Raw genomic sequence first — 13,314 nt, forward strand, 5'->3', positions numbered from 1 at the left:
TCCCTCCTGACTACCTCAAACCATCCGCACCATTAATCACAACGTTTTGCAATCTGATTTCAAACATACTATTCAACAACTTACTAATCAAAAATAGAACTGAAGACATGTTGCCATGTATGAAACAAAACCAGCACATCTGGCAGTGTCAGAACACTGCAGTTATAAACCCAGTTGTGTAAACAAAACTGTACTTTTAGGCAACAAAATAGGATGGATTTATTTTTTTTCCCTCCAGTGGAAAAGACATTCTCACAGATGACATTTGCCTTGCTGTTTACAGCTAGTGGGCACCTCAACACTTCTAAAAGCCCTAAACTACACATGTTTAAATTCCTAAGCTACTTGGGAGAAAAAACCCTATGTGTTCTTTCCAGTGCAGTAAGAAAATATATTGCATCTGGTGGGGGCTCCAGTCAGCCATGCAGAATACCTTTACTTTTAAACAATGTCTGAAGTGCACAATTTGGACTAGAGTCTAAAATGCAGTTTCTCCAGCTTCCATCATGACCACAGGCCCTATCACCCCATTCAGAAATCAGCAGGTAAAGATCTGCTGAAGGATCCAGAAGTTCAAGCAAGCCCATCTGGGATCCAGCTGGGAGATAACGGAGGCATTCTTGGAATGGCTGTTTCCCCTGCCCCCTCTCTTTGCACAGCTTCACTCTTGACAGGAGCCTGGGACAGCCAAGCTGGGCAGAAGGGACATGGGGCATCCACAGAGCAGCTATGACAGGCTGGAGCTCTGACCACAGGGCTCTGCTGGGGAGAACCTCAGGAGATGGCTCAGTGGGGGCTCGTCCCAGGAGCTGCACCAGCTGCACAGGGCTGAATGGCACCCAGGTGAGGAGGACACAGGTTTGGAGCATCTCCTGCAGCTGCTTCAGCCTCCGAGCAGCTCTGCACCATCACGGCCCAAGCTGGCAGCCCATCTCGTGGGTGAGGGCTGGCTGACCTCCTGACAGCCAGAAAGAGAACATCCCTGATTTAGAGGCCAGCTGGAGCTGGGCTGAAGCCCTCCTGGTGGCACCAGCGTGGTCCCAGCAGTCACAGCCCCTCCAGGCCCAGCCCACCCCAAGGCTTCAAGGTGCAGATGGGGGTGCCACAAGTGGCAGTTCCTCCTCAGGGTTTTTCAGCACTGACCTCCACCCCAGGCCACAGCAGACAACACCTCTGTGCCACAGCAGACCACTTGCTTCCTTCATTACCAAAAACAAACCAGAAACCAGCCAGCGACACCAGGTGTCTGTTACAACTTTGCAGCAGAGTAATAACACCGAGTGTAAATGTTGCCCACTGAACTCCAGCAGCGAAACCATCAGTTAAGAGGAAACAAAGCAGCCACACAGAAGAGAGAAACAAGTATATAAAAACATCCCCTTTCCTCTCCCTTTTTTGCTCCACTGACCATCCTCCCTGTGTTTACCCATCACTAACACGTTAGAAGTGATAACGAGGAGAACCGTGTTTTGTCCCTTCCCTCATTGGCCAGACCTTCCCTCTAGCTCTACTCTTGGACCAAGCCTGTCCTGGGAAAACAAAGTGAGACCTTTCCTGTTCAGTAACAGACAGGGAAGTCTGAAAGCAGAGGGCAGGGGAAGCCCCCATGGTGCCCTGAGCTGTTGCACAGCCTGGCATCATCCCTGGCCCTGGGGAGCAGCCCAGGCTCTGTGAGTGACTGGAGAGATTTCCCTTAGCATTTGTATTCAAACACTGGGGTTTATTCCAAAAGTTATTGGTTGAAGGCTGAGCTTTCTCATTTTCTGCATGACTATGTACCTTACAGAGCTTTTGGCACAGCAGTGTCTGACTTCTTTAACACTAACATGTCTGTGTCCACTGCTCTTCTCAAAGGGCTTTGGTGTCTTTGGGCAGAAGCACTTTCTCCTGCACAGAGATTCCTGGGCAGGCCCACCAAGGCAGCAGCACACCAGCTGCTCTGCAGCCCTGTTAGGACATCCCACTGCCAGGGCACAGGCACCTCCAGCCACCTGCCGGGGCAGAAAGGATCTTGGTTAAAATAACCTAGGAATGAAGTCAGGGTAACACAGAAGAAGCCCAGTTCCTGCAAACTAACCCTGCACTTCGACACCCAGCCCCTGTTCATGGAGAACACTGTCATGAAACCCCTGCCAGCAACAAGCAGCACAAAAGAAGCAGATACCCAGGTCGACTCTGTCCTCAGAGCTGTGTGTTTTCACACATGGTTCTAGAAAACCAAAGCCAACCACCAGCTGAAGCCCAGCCCCGGGTGCTGCTGCTGGGACAGGTGATGCCACCTGCAGCCACGCTGCAGAAACCCAGAACCAACCAACCCTCCTGCCCTGGGAGAGCCTCCTGCTGCAAGTCCTCCCATCCTTTCCCACCCACTCTGGATGCACTTACAACACAGCCCTTGGGAGCAGCACAGGCTGAGCTGATGCAGGTGGGCACGGGGAGCTGAGGCCAGGCCCCTGTCCCCTCTGGAGGCTCCTGTGGTGGCTGCAGGTCCTGCCATGGCTGGGTGGGACGTGCACCTGGCCCTTCAAGGCTGCTCCTCACCTCCAGGTGCTCTCCCAGCCCCAGGCCAGCTTCTCCAAGCCACATGCTGAATCTGCATCAGAGAGTTCTCTACCAAATCCACTCTGAGGTGCCTGCACCAGGGGTCGAACCACACACGTTATCACTCCTCTTGAGAGGCAGTGGAGGTGAGCTGGCTTTGAGACATGTCTTGGGAAAGCAGGGGTAGTTTAAAGACCAGGGAGCCCGTGCACTAGGGCAGGTACTACCAGTCCCAGAGGCTCACTAAGGCACCCACCACAGGTGGCAAGGGACAACCAACACAGGACAAGCCCTGCAGCAGCACCCTGTGACAGGCCAGAGGAAAAGGTGACATTACACATGGACAGAACACACAGATGCTTTACACCAGCATGGTCCAAGCACAGCAAGTCCTGGCACAGCCCCTGCTCAGCACTGGAAGCAGCAGCAGCAAAGATGATGGACGAGTTACCGACCCAAGAGCTGCTTCCAGGCCTGCTCAGACCAGCCAAGAGCTCCAGTGCTGGAGCCTTGCTCTGGTGCCTCTACTTTACATTTCCTCAGCCAGACAAAGACCTGAAATCAGGACTGGGATTTCTCAGCACAAGACCTTCCTTTCTGGCCATGCAGGACCAAAGAAGAAGACAGCGCAGGCTGAGCAAGGCTCTGGAAGCAGCAGTTTCCCAGGGCAGGGAGGCACCTACAAGGGCAGCCGAGGCAATGGCACCCTGATTGCTGCTCCCCGGGGTGCAGGCACAGCAGGAACCCCTCTGCCATGGCAGGAATCTCTCCAGCTCATCCCTCCCTGGAGGAGCAGGACTCAGCCAGGAGAGGCTGTTTGTGCAGAGCCCAAACTCTCCTGCTGTGTGGATGGTGGGAGGCAGGGCTGTGCAGAAAGGCCAGCAAGCAAGGAACACTGCCACTGTCACAGCTCCGACTTGATCTCTTCCAAATGTTTAGAGCAAAGGGCTCAAGAGAAAATTAAGTAATTTTCTCCAGCGCTGAAACACGAAATCAGAGGTTTTGCAACCACCAGGTCAAGCGCTCGGAGGACAGAGAGGCCTCCCCTGCTCCTCTGTAAATAGCAGTTTTCCCCCAAGATTCTAGAACCCCATCTGGGGGGCAGAAAAGAAATAAGCATAGCATTTTATCTCTACATTTCCAGAGCGTGACCATGATGAGTATCTCCCTTCTGTTGTCAACCAAAAGATAAAATCTCTAAATAATCCTAATTCCTGCTCTACGTAACAGGTGAGATGAGATACAGGGGCACGGACCCCCCAGCTGCCAGGTTCCACCTAGGCTGGCTGCTCTGGATGCTGGTGGGAATGGCCCTTCCCCTGGCAGCCTCCAGCATCTGCCCCGAGGCCACCACAGCAACACCCCCAGGGTCTGCCCTCCTGCCTCCTGTAGGACACAGCAAGTGCTTCCAGTAACAGCCTTTTAAATTCTGGGAACACTACCTGAGAGCAGCTGAAATCCAGTTAGAGCTGTAAATTTTGTGTTCACGTGCATCCTTCTTACCTGCAGCATCTCCCACTGATACAAGTATATAAAAAGGCATCATTTGAGAAAATAGTATATTCTACATCTTTTTCAAAAAAAGCCTGGATTAAACACAAATCTTGGAAATAAGATCCAGACAATTAAACCTGAAAATAGTATAAATATTTGGGTTTTTTTAAAAGCACTGAATCCACTCCAACACACAGTTTTGAGTCTGGCAGACTCAAGTACTCCCCCAGCTGTGTAACACACAGAGTTCCTGGAAGTGCCCATCTTCTTCCTCCTTCTAACTGGGGCCAGGAATCTTACACTGTGCTGGACCTGCTGGGCAGGAATCAATGACACTGATCTAGCACCAAAGAAAAGCTGCTAAAATGAACTGCAGAACCCCTAAGTTCAAGAGAGGCTAACAAGATTGCTGAAACAGCACCAGCCAGAGACATCCCCCCCAGTGACTCAGAGAGTAGTTTGAGTTGGAAACAACCTTTAGGATCATGGAGTCCAACAGTTACCCCAGCCTGCCAAGCCCACCACTAACCCATGTCCCTCAGCACCACATCTACAGGGCTTCTATGTCCTTCACCCCTCTTGCCCCCCAGAGAAGACTCTAAGTGCTGTGTGACCCTACAACTCAGCACCTTTCCAAACCTCCCTGGTCTGAATTCTTACCTGAGCCACCTAAAGCAGGTCTTTCAAATTGCATGCAGAGACCTTTGAGACTGCCAAACTTCAGCCAGTGCAAGGTCTCTGTTGTCTCTTTGTGAAGCACCAGTGAACAGTCCCAGCTCCTCACTGGAAGCTGCTGTACATGGCAGATCCATGCACCATGGAATGTCCCTGGCTCAGCAGACATCACCTTCCTCACACCTACACTGATGCCAGTTCAAGTCACAAACTCCCTTAAGCTATTCCAGGCCCAAACAATCTGTGGGGTTACCAGTCTCTTCCCTTCAGACACTTCCTTTTGCCTTCACATTTCACGCCCTGTTGGAAACCAAACACAACACCTGGAGCATCTCTAGGAGGTGCAAGAAACGCCTTCCCCCAGAGCTGCAGGTTAGGTTTTCCTGCCTGAACCAAGCAGGGGGAAAGCAGGTCCCTTCTCACAGCCAGCCTTTAGACCCCCCAGCCTCTGCCTCTGCTGGCAGTGCCCGTGGCACAGCCCTGCCGCCCTCCCGGGGCCTGGGCACTCACCGAGGGGCAGGCGGAGGGTGATGTTGTTGCAGAAGTCGGTGTAGCAGCACTCGGTCTTGGTGATGTTCCTGGAGCTGTGGCAGAAGACCTGGGCGTTGAGCTCGGGGAGGGAGACGCAGGACTTGACCACCTCCTCCCGCCCGTCGGTCAGCATGACGGACGCCCAGCAGGCGCCCTCGGTCTGGCAGGTGAAGTTGGTGTGCTCGCACAGCTGGCACACGCACCGCAGGCCTGGAAAACAGGGGCGCCAGCTCTCGTGAGAGGACCCCGGGCAGGCAGACCCCTCCCCGCAGCCGGCAGGCAGCCTCGCCAGCTGGGTCTCCACCAGCACCCCCAGCAGCTCCAGCACGGGTCCGTGCCCAGGCCCTCACCTCTGCTGGTGAAGGGAGGAAGCCAGTCCTGGGAGGCCCCCGAGAGCACTGGCCCCCAACACCCACAGGTGATGAGTTTTTAAACCAAGCGGTCCCTGGTCACAGGAAAGGGTACAGCATCTATCTCACGTGGTGGAGAAGACTGACCACCCCGAGCAGAAGTTTCTCTGGGAGCTGCCTCTTGCCCAGGCGGGGAGACAGGGGTTCAGGGCTTCAAGCTTATGTCCCCAGCTCCCACAGACTCAGGACAACAGCTCAGACAACACTCCAGGCAAACACAGGGGCACGTACTCCATTGCCAGGTAGGTGTTCAGACACAGCTGCTCCCATGACACATGGGATTCTCACTAGCACCAACAGCCACCCCTGCCCAAACGTGACCACCCCCAGCAGTGCCAGCCCCAGCACAGCTCAGAGTCTGAGGAACCATCAGGATGCAAAGTCCCACCCACACCACTGACAGACTGACACGGGCTGGAAGGATGGACTTCTCCTGCCCTCACCTTCCAAGATGAGACACGTTTTTCAGCCACATGAACAGCTGCCCAGTTCCTTTTGGTGAACCTCAGATGACTTCTAAGCTTTGCATCTTTTAAACTAAATCTTCATGTTTCACCAAATCAAATAGAAACACATTTAATTACTACTACATGTTTCAGGCTTTACTGACTCTTCCCTGGAAGATGAGGAGGAAACCAAACCCACATCATCTCAGTAAAACACCTGATGCCAACTATATATGTATATATTTTTAATTATTTTTTTCCCTGCCTTGTTTTCTTCACCTGCTTCATAACAATCTGGTTTTACTTGCTTCATGCCAAGTTTAGGAGCCCGTATTAGCAGGGATACAATAAGCAAGACATCTTAACCTTCAGCTGAAAGCAATTTCCACAGGAAACACTTCCTTAACTGCACTTTATACAATAGTTTCTGAAGGAAAAAAAAAAAAACCCTCTCATTTTAGAGTACAGAGACTTGATCTCCTCAACTTTTGACTTGATCAGTTATTGTCCCATCACAAGGTCCCCAAAATGTCTTCTGTCTACCTTTCTAGGTCAGTTTTAACTCTGCAAGATTGAGAAACACCATCCCAAAGAGAGTGTGGGTCTCCACCAGCACCCCCAGCAGCTCCAGCACGGGTCCGTGCCCAGGCCCTCACCTCTGCTGGTGAAGGGAGGAAGCCAGTCCTGGGAGGCCCCCGAGAGCACTGGCCCCCAACACCCACAGGTGATGAGTTTTTAAACCAAGCGGTCCCTGGTCACAGGAAAGGGTACAGCATCTATCTCACGTGGTGGAGAAGACTGACCACCCCGAGCAGAAGTTTCTCTGGGAGCTGCCTCTTCCCCAGGCGGGGAGACAGGGGTTCAGGTCTTCAAGCTTATGTCCCCAGCTCCCACAGACTCAGGACAACAGCTCAGACAACACTCCAGGCAAACACAGGGGCACGTACTCCATTGCCAGGTAGGTGTTCAGACACAGCTGCTCCCATGACACATGGGATTCTCACTAGCACCAACAGCCACCCCTGCCCAAACGTGACCACCCCCAGCAGTGCCAGCCCCAGCACAGCTCAGAGTCTGAGGAACCACCAGGATGCAAAGTCCCACCCACACCACTGACAGACTGACACGGGCTGGAAGGATGGACTTCTCCTGCCCTCACCTTCCAAGATGAGACACGTTTTTCAGGCACATGAACAGCTGCCCAGTTCCTTTTGGTGAACCTCAGATGACTTCTAAGCTTTGCATCTTTTAAACTAAATCTTCATGTTTCACCAAATCAAATAGAAACACATTTAATTACTACTACATGTTTCAGGCTTTACTGACTCTTCCCTGGAAGATGAGGAGGAAACCAAACCCACATCATCTCAGTAAAACACCTGATGCCAACTATATATGTATGTATTTTTTATTATTTTTTTCCCTGCCTTGTTTTCTTCATCTGCTTCATAACAATCTGGTTTTACTTGCTTCATGCCAAGTTTAGGAGCCCGTATTAGCAGGGATACAATAAGCAAGACATCTTAACCTTCAGCTGAAAGCAATTTCCACAGGAAACACTTCCTTAACTGCACTTTATACAATTGTTTCTGAAGGAAAAAAAAAAAAACCCTCTCATTTTAGAGTACAGAGACTTGATCTCCTCAACTTTTGACTTGATCAGTTATTGTCCCATCACAAGGTCCCCAAAATGTCTTCTGTCTACCTTTCTAGGTCAGTTTTAACTCTGCAAGATTGAGAAACACCATCCCAAAGAGAGTGTCTGGAGGAGCAGAGAAGCCCCGACAGATGTCAGTGCCAATCCAATTTCTGTTCCTGTGATGCTACTTGTTTTCTTTACAACAACCTTCATCCTGTGCTCCCCTTCTGAAATAACAGCTTGGAGTGTTTATCTGCAGCTCAGGCCCACAACAAACTTCCCTGGCACCATATGTTCGTGTTTATCCTGGATGCAGGGTGTGCCAGGAACAGCATCCCTGCCTGCTCGGGCCTTCCCTGGGAATGGGGAGTGAGCACAACCAGTCCCCAGCAACGGGGCAGTCTCTGCCCTAAGGACATCACTGGGCTCCTAGCAGAGGTGCCAGGAGCAAGGCTGATCAGCTCCAAGTAAACAGGGGATCTGGCAGCAGAAAGCAGACCCATCATCACCCCTGCTGCAAAATAAAAGCATCACTTGAGGAAACGGGGACCGGGCTGTCCAAGTGCCTGCAGCGTTTCAGACACCTCACTGTGCTGGTTTTCTGCCCTCTCCTCACGGCCTAAAAATGAAATGGGAAACAGTCTGTAAGATGCCATCCACATCAGACAACTGGCAGATTTATCCGTCTTCTGGTGTTCTGTGCACTGCTTGAGAGGGGAGCTGGTCCAGCCTGTCACTGCAAGCCCTGAGCAGCTCCACGGATGTTCCTCGGAGCACCAGGAACACGGGGCAGGAGAAAGATGGCTAAGGGCTCTTTGAGCCCACTTTGGCCAAGCCAAGACTGTCCCTTGTCCCTAGAGGGCAAGGACCCTGCAGCCCTCCAGCCCCCTGCACCCAGAGAGCCCCTTCCTTGGCAGGGGAACCATGGACAGACCCTGCTGAGCATCCCTGTTTCCCACCCCTACAGCCAGAGCCGTTTACTCTGCTGGTCGTCCTTTCTTCTGCCCACATCACTGACAGAAAGATTCTGGCCCCCATTTTTCCTATTAGTTGGTCAAAATGGACCAGTCCAATTTACTGCCCACAGCTGGAGGAAGTCAGCCCTGATCCCCACAGAGCCACTTCTGCTGGAAGCCATTAATGCAAAGAAGAACAAAAAGAAACAAAACCGGTCAAAATTCTCAATACAGCCCAGAATTATCATTGAAAGTGAACAGATTCAGCCACCTGATGACACAATGGGAGGAGCAGGGATGGGAGCATGTTGAACTTCCAGATAATTTTAGTGCCCACTGTAGACTAGAGAGTCCTGGAGACAGAGAAGGCTTGGCAAGCCTTCCCCCTTCTCCTTCAGAAAGACTGAGCTGCCAGGAGTCACATCGGTCCGGCCACCAGTGCTGTATTCCCTTTGGAAGGGGCAGAGGAGCACACAAACCTCTGTGCACACTCAAAAACTCTGCATCCTAAACCACATGTCAATGCACATTTGTCCCACCACACTTGAACTGTTGCCTTTTTGAGTCATTCCTTTCAAAACCAGCTGCAAACCACAGCCCTGGCACCGCTACCAGCAACGCGGTGCCCGGGGGAGAAGTCGGGGCTTCCTCCGCTGTGGAAACCAGGGAAGGGGAACAAGGAGCCACAGGGAAAAGGATCAAAGAGGCGGGAGGAAAACGTGCTCCCAGAGTTTCAAAACAAGGCGCTCTCTAGTCCAGTAACAAACACCACAAGAACATCTCACTCGAAACGCTGCGTCCTCTGGTTGGGAAACTAGGAGAAAGTGAAGCAACGGAGCAGGCGCCCGAGCTCGGCCACCCGTGGCTGCAGCTCCCCCAGCACCTCCTGCTCCAGCAGCCGTGGGCAAATCTGTCCTGAACCTCCCCAAGGCAGCGCAGCCCACGGAGGATGCACCCACAGGGATGAGGACATGGCAGGGCACGGGGCAGGAGGAGAGGACACAGCCCAGGCTCCCTTGGGCAGGGGCAGCAGCGGGAGCTGCGCGGTCCCTCGCAGCTCCCACAGAGCCACTGGGCATGACACAAGGGAAGAACTGGAGAAGCCAACGCCCACCCAGGCAACCTTGATTCACAGTTGTCAGATACACAAGGAAAGCAACTTTTAGGTACAGACACCACAAGGAACAGCTGTTCCCTGCCTGTGGCATTTATAAGACATAAACACTTACCAAGGATGTTTGGGTTTTTTCTGCTGTTTCTACAACAGGAGCTGAGACCATATAACAGGCTATTGGATGAGACTCACTACGAATCAAGGACAGAATGAGTTGAAAATAACCTGCATGACTTATAGAAAAAGCAATGTTGGGTTTTTTCCCTTTAGTTTTCAGCACAGCCCTGATAAGGCTCACGGTGCAGGCAAACGCTGCCCAGCTCGCCTGCCGAGCAGGAAGGAATGAACCTGCCTCCAATTCACAACAAATCAGCACAACAAAACTGCACAACAGATTTCTTTTTTATGTACTTCCACCATTTTTTTTCCCTCAAGTGTCAGCCTCAAACACCTGAATCACTAGGTAACTGAGGAACAAGAATGATACATATGAAAACCAGGTGGAAGAAGATGGGTTTAGACACCACTTGAATGAAAGCAACTAACAATTCAAGCAAGTAAGCAACTTCAAAAGTTAAACAGAAAGAACTGAACATGCAATTGACATAAACTGGCTAATACTGTGGGATTAAAAGAATAAACTTAAAACTAAGGGGGGGGGGAAAGCCCAGAGTTGCTCTCTCTTAGGAACCACACAACGTTCTACATCTCAACACAGACGTCTTACTATACAGATTAACAAGGCATTAATCTTCCATTAAGTCATAATCCAGTGCTACCCACAAAAGCAGTTTATTCTTGTGACTACAGGACAGTAGAGCATTTCAAAATTAAATTGGAAAGCAAATACCTAAATGGCCTTGCAACAATTAGTTGTCTTTAATCTTGGTGGGAAGGAGGGCTGAATACCCAGAACGTTTCCATCCTCATTCTGTACATCCCTTCTGCTTTCTTTTATTCCCACACAAAGAGGTCTGGGGCTCGTGTGAGTGTGGGCTGTGCACAGTGCCAGGGTCATTGTGTGCAGACCCCAAAAGGTCAAAAAGGACTGATCCTGAGCTAGGCAAAAAACTGGAAAGCTGTAAAGAGCAGGAAAATAATTATTGCAGAACTGAAGAAAATGTCCTGTAACAAGAGATTTTAAATAGCTCCAATGCTTTTCTTTCTTAAAAATATGTATTATTAATGTGTGCAAGTATCATAATTTTGGAGGCAGGATATCAAGTATTTCAGTTCTCTGTTCCAGAAAAGCCTAGCAATCCTGACAAAAAAAAAGCAATAGGCAGAAACTGAGGAATTTCAATTAATATTTACTGAGCAGGGAAAGGGCAACAAAACCCAGTTAGATTATTTTTGTTGGACTGAATTGTCAAAGGACATTTGCTAATTCCTCCTTAGCTTCAAACAGGCAAGGTATCTTTTAAAAAATAGCCCCCTGAGAGGTAAAGCACGACAGGGGCTGAACGGCTTAGAATTACTGCATTAAAAAGAGCAAAGTGTTTCAAAACAACACTTGGAAACCCAAAATGTTCCCTCTTACTTCATTGCTGCTGGTTTTGCCCCCTTGAATGTCCGTGCACTGCTGGAGAAGCAAGGGGGTGTGAGCTCTGCAAACACAGCTCTCACTACCTGGAATTGGCTTCCTGGGAAACATGGAAACAAGAAAACATTGACTTTTTAATGTACCTCATTTATTTTTGCCTCAGATGAGCCAAGAACAGAAAGATAAATTGCCAACTGCCGGTGGCTGGACTGGGTGACACTGAAGGGCCCTTCCAGCTGAACTATTCTCTTCTGTAAGAAAAACTCAACTTGCAAGGACCATCTAGTCTGGAAAAAAAAGCAGCATGTGCACAGATTCACACATCTGGAGCTGCTGGGTCTGGGGGAATCCTCCTCTCAACAGGTACTCACAGCATCTGAATGTAGCCATACGACCTGGGCTTCAGTCAGGACTCTTGTCTGCACGAGAGCTGGAGCCAACCCAGGATAGTTCAGAGCACAACAGCACTTGAGGTGAAGAGAGGAAATGGCAATTTTTAACTGGACTGGAGTTATTAGCTCAGCATCTCCTCCCTGTCATCTGTTCATGATTCAACACTTGCATGTTGCAGTTAATTACCAGGTTACCAGAACCTTCACGGCCAGGCAGAACATGAATTCCAAGCAGACAAAGATAAGCATGGAAAAAACACCCAACCCTTGAGCCTCTCTCCCTCTCAGCACCTGATGGGGAGAAGAATGTGGTAATAGACTGCTGTGCTGAGGGGCTCCAGTATGATGTCCAGCACCCCTTTTCTAGGGTCCTTTGCTGAAAGCTGTGACATCTCAATGCCATAACCCAGAGCTCAAGGCAGACTGGGCCAGGTGTTCCAACACAGACCCAGACACACCTGGCAGCTCACAGGGAAGAGCTGGGCATGGCTGCACTGCTGCCCTGCCTGTGTGGAAAGCAACTGTGCTGCTCTCCTTCCAGCAGTGCTTGTGAGAAGCTGACAAGATACCCTGGCCAGATTTAATCATTTGCAAGGAACTGGTAGAGGTCCAGAGCCTACTCCAAAAAGTCAGAACTAAATTCCACCCACTCACCCCACACACCACCTTTCACCTGGGCAAGTTATTGGCAGACACACAGCTCAGGGTGTCAGGTCATTAACTGCTTATAGTTCTCATCCACCTGTTTCATTAAAGCTTTTTACTAAAAGCCAGGAAAACAGAGCTTCAGTGATGCACCGAGATGAGAAGATGGCATCATACTGCTCACTTGTTACATAGCATGGAACTAAATTGCTCAGTGAACTACAACTGCTTTGCTATTGCAGCACGTCTTTCCAAGGACATACTATTTTTGGTGCTCAAGACATAGGCTTTTCAATATTACCAGTTAATAAGGATTAGCAACCAAACGATGAAGCTGGAACACACAGGGATGTGCACTGGCTGGCTCACAGCTTTCTGGGTGAGCAGCAGCCATCGCTGTGCCCGTCACCTTCCTTGGGCTGTTACCCCAAGTTTACATTCTATAGGAAGCACAGGAGTCAACCCAGTGTGCTAGAAAATTCAGAGTGAAGACACATTTTCCCTGAGTGTTTATCACCCAAGATAAGGACATTTTACTGCATGGGAAAGACAGAGTTGTTTGGATACAGTGCTGCTCACATAGCAAGAGTCCTATTTTACACTGTATCTCCACGCTTAACCACACGTAGCAGATTTCAACAGCAATCTGTGCTGCTTCTCATTTCTCAGCAGGGAGCCAATGTGAGCTGTTGGCTGGAAGCAGCAGGAGATGGTGTCTGTGCTCTCCCCTGGGTCTTCGGTCCTCTGGGGCCACAGCCAAGGTCCAGGCCTGCCATCCCACCCCTGCCATCCCTGCCATCCCACCCCTGCCATCCCTGCCATCCCACTCCTTCCCCAGGGCATCCCTGTACTCTTGCTGCTCCCAGCTCCAAGCTGGCTGTTATGGCACTCGTGGCCTCTGCCATCCCTCCCTCTGGGGCTGGAGACC

The 13,314-nt window shown here is 50.6% G+C and overlaps 1 protein-coding gene across 1 annotated transcript in view; it reads right to left on the reverse strand.

Moving 5' to 3' along the window:
* LOC104391747 (activin receptor type-1C-like) overlaps window positions 1-5,449 on the reverse strand; it is a 54,444-nt gene extending 48,995 nt beyond the window's left edge. Inside the window, exon 1 of the mRNA XM_010001078.1 lies at window positions 5,221-5,449. Within this exon, the coding sequence (XP_009999380.1) occupies window positions 5,221-5,374 (154 nt within the window). The 5' untranslated portion in view covers window positions 5,375-5,449. The remainder of the gene's footprint in view (window positions 1-5,220) is intronic.
* Window positions 5,450-13,314: the final 7,865 nt, after the last annotated feature.

This window comes from Chaetura pelagica, unplaced genomic scaffold (genome assembly GCF_000747805.2).
Source record: "Chaetura pelagica isolate M959 unplaced genomic scaffold, ChaPel_1.0 scaffold26, whole genome shotgun sequence".
Classification (NCBI taxonomy): Eukaryota; Metazoa; Chordata; class Aves; order Apodiformes; family Apodidae; genus Chaetura; species Chaetura pelagica.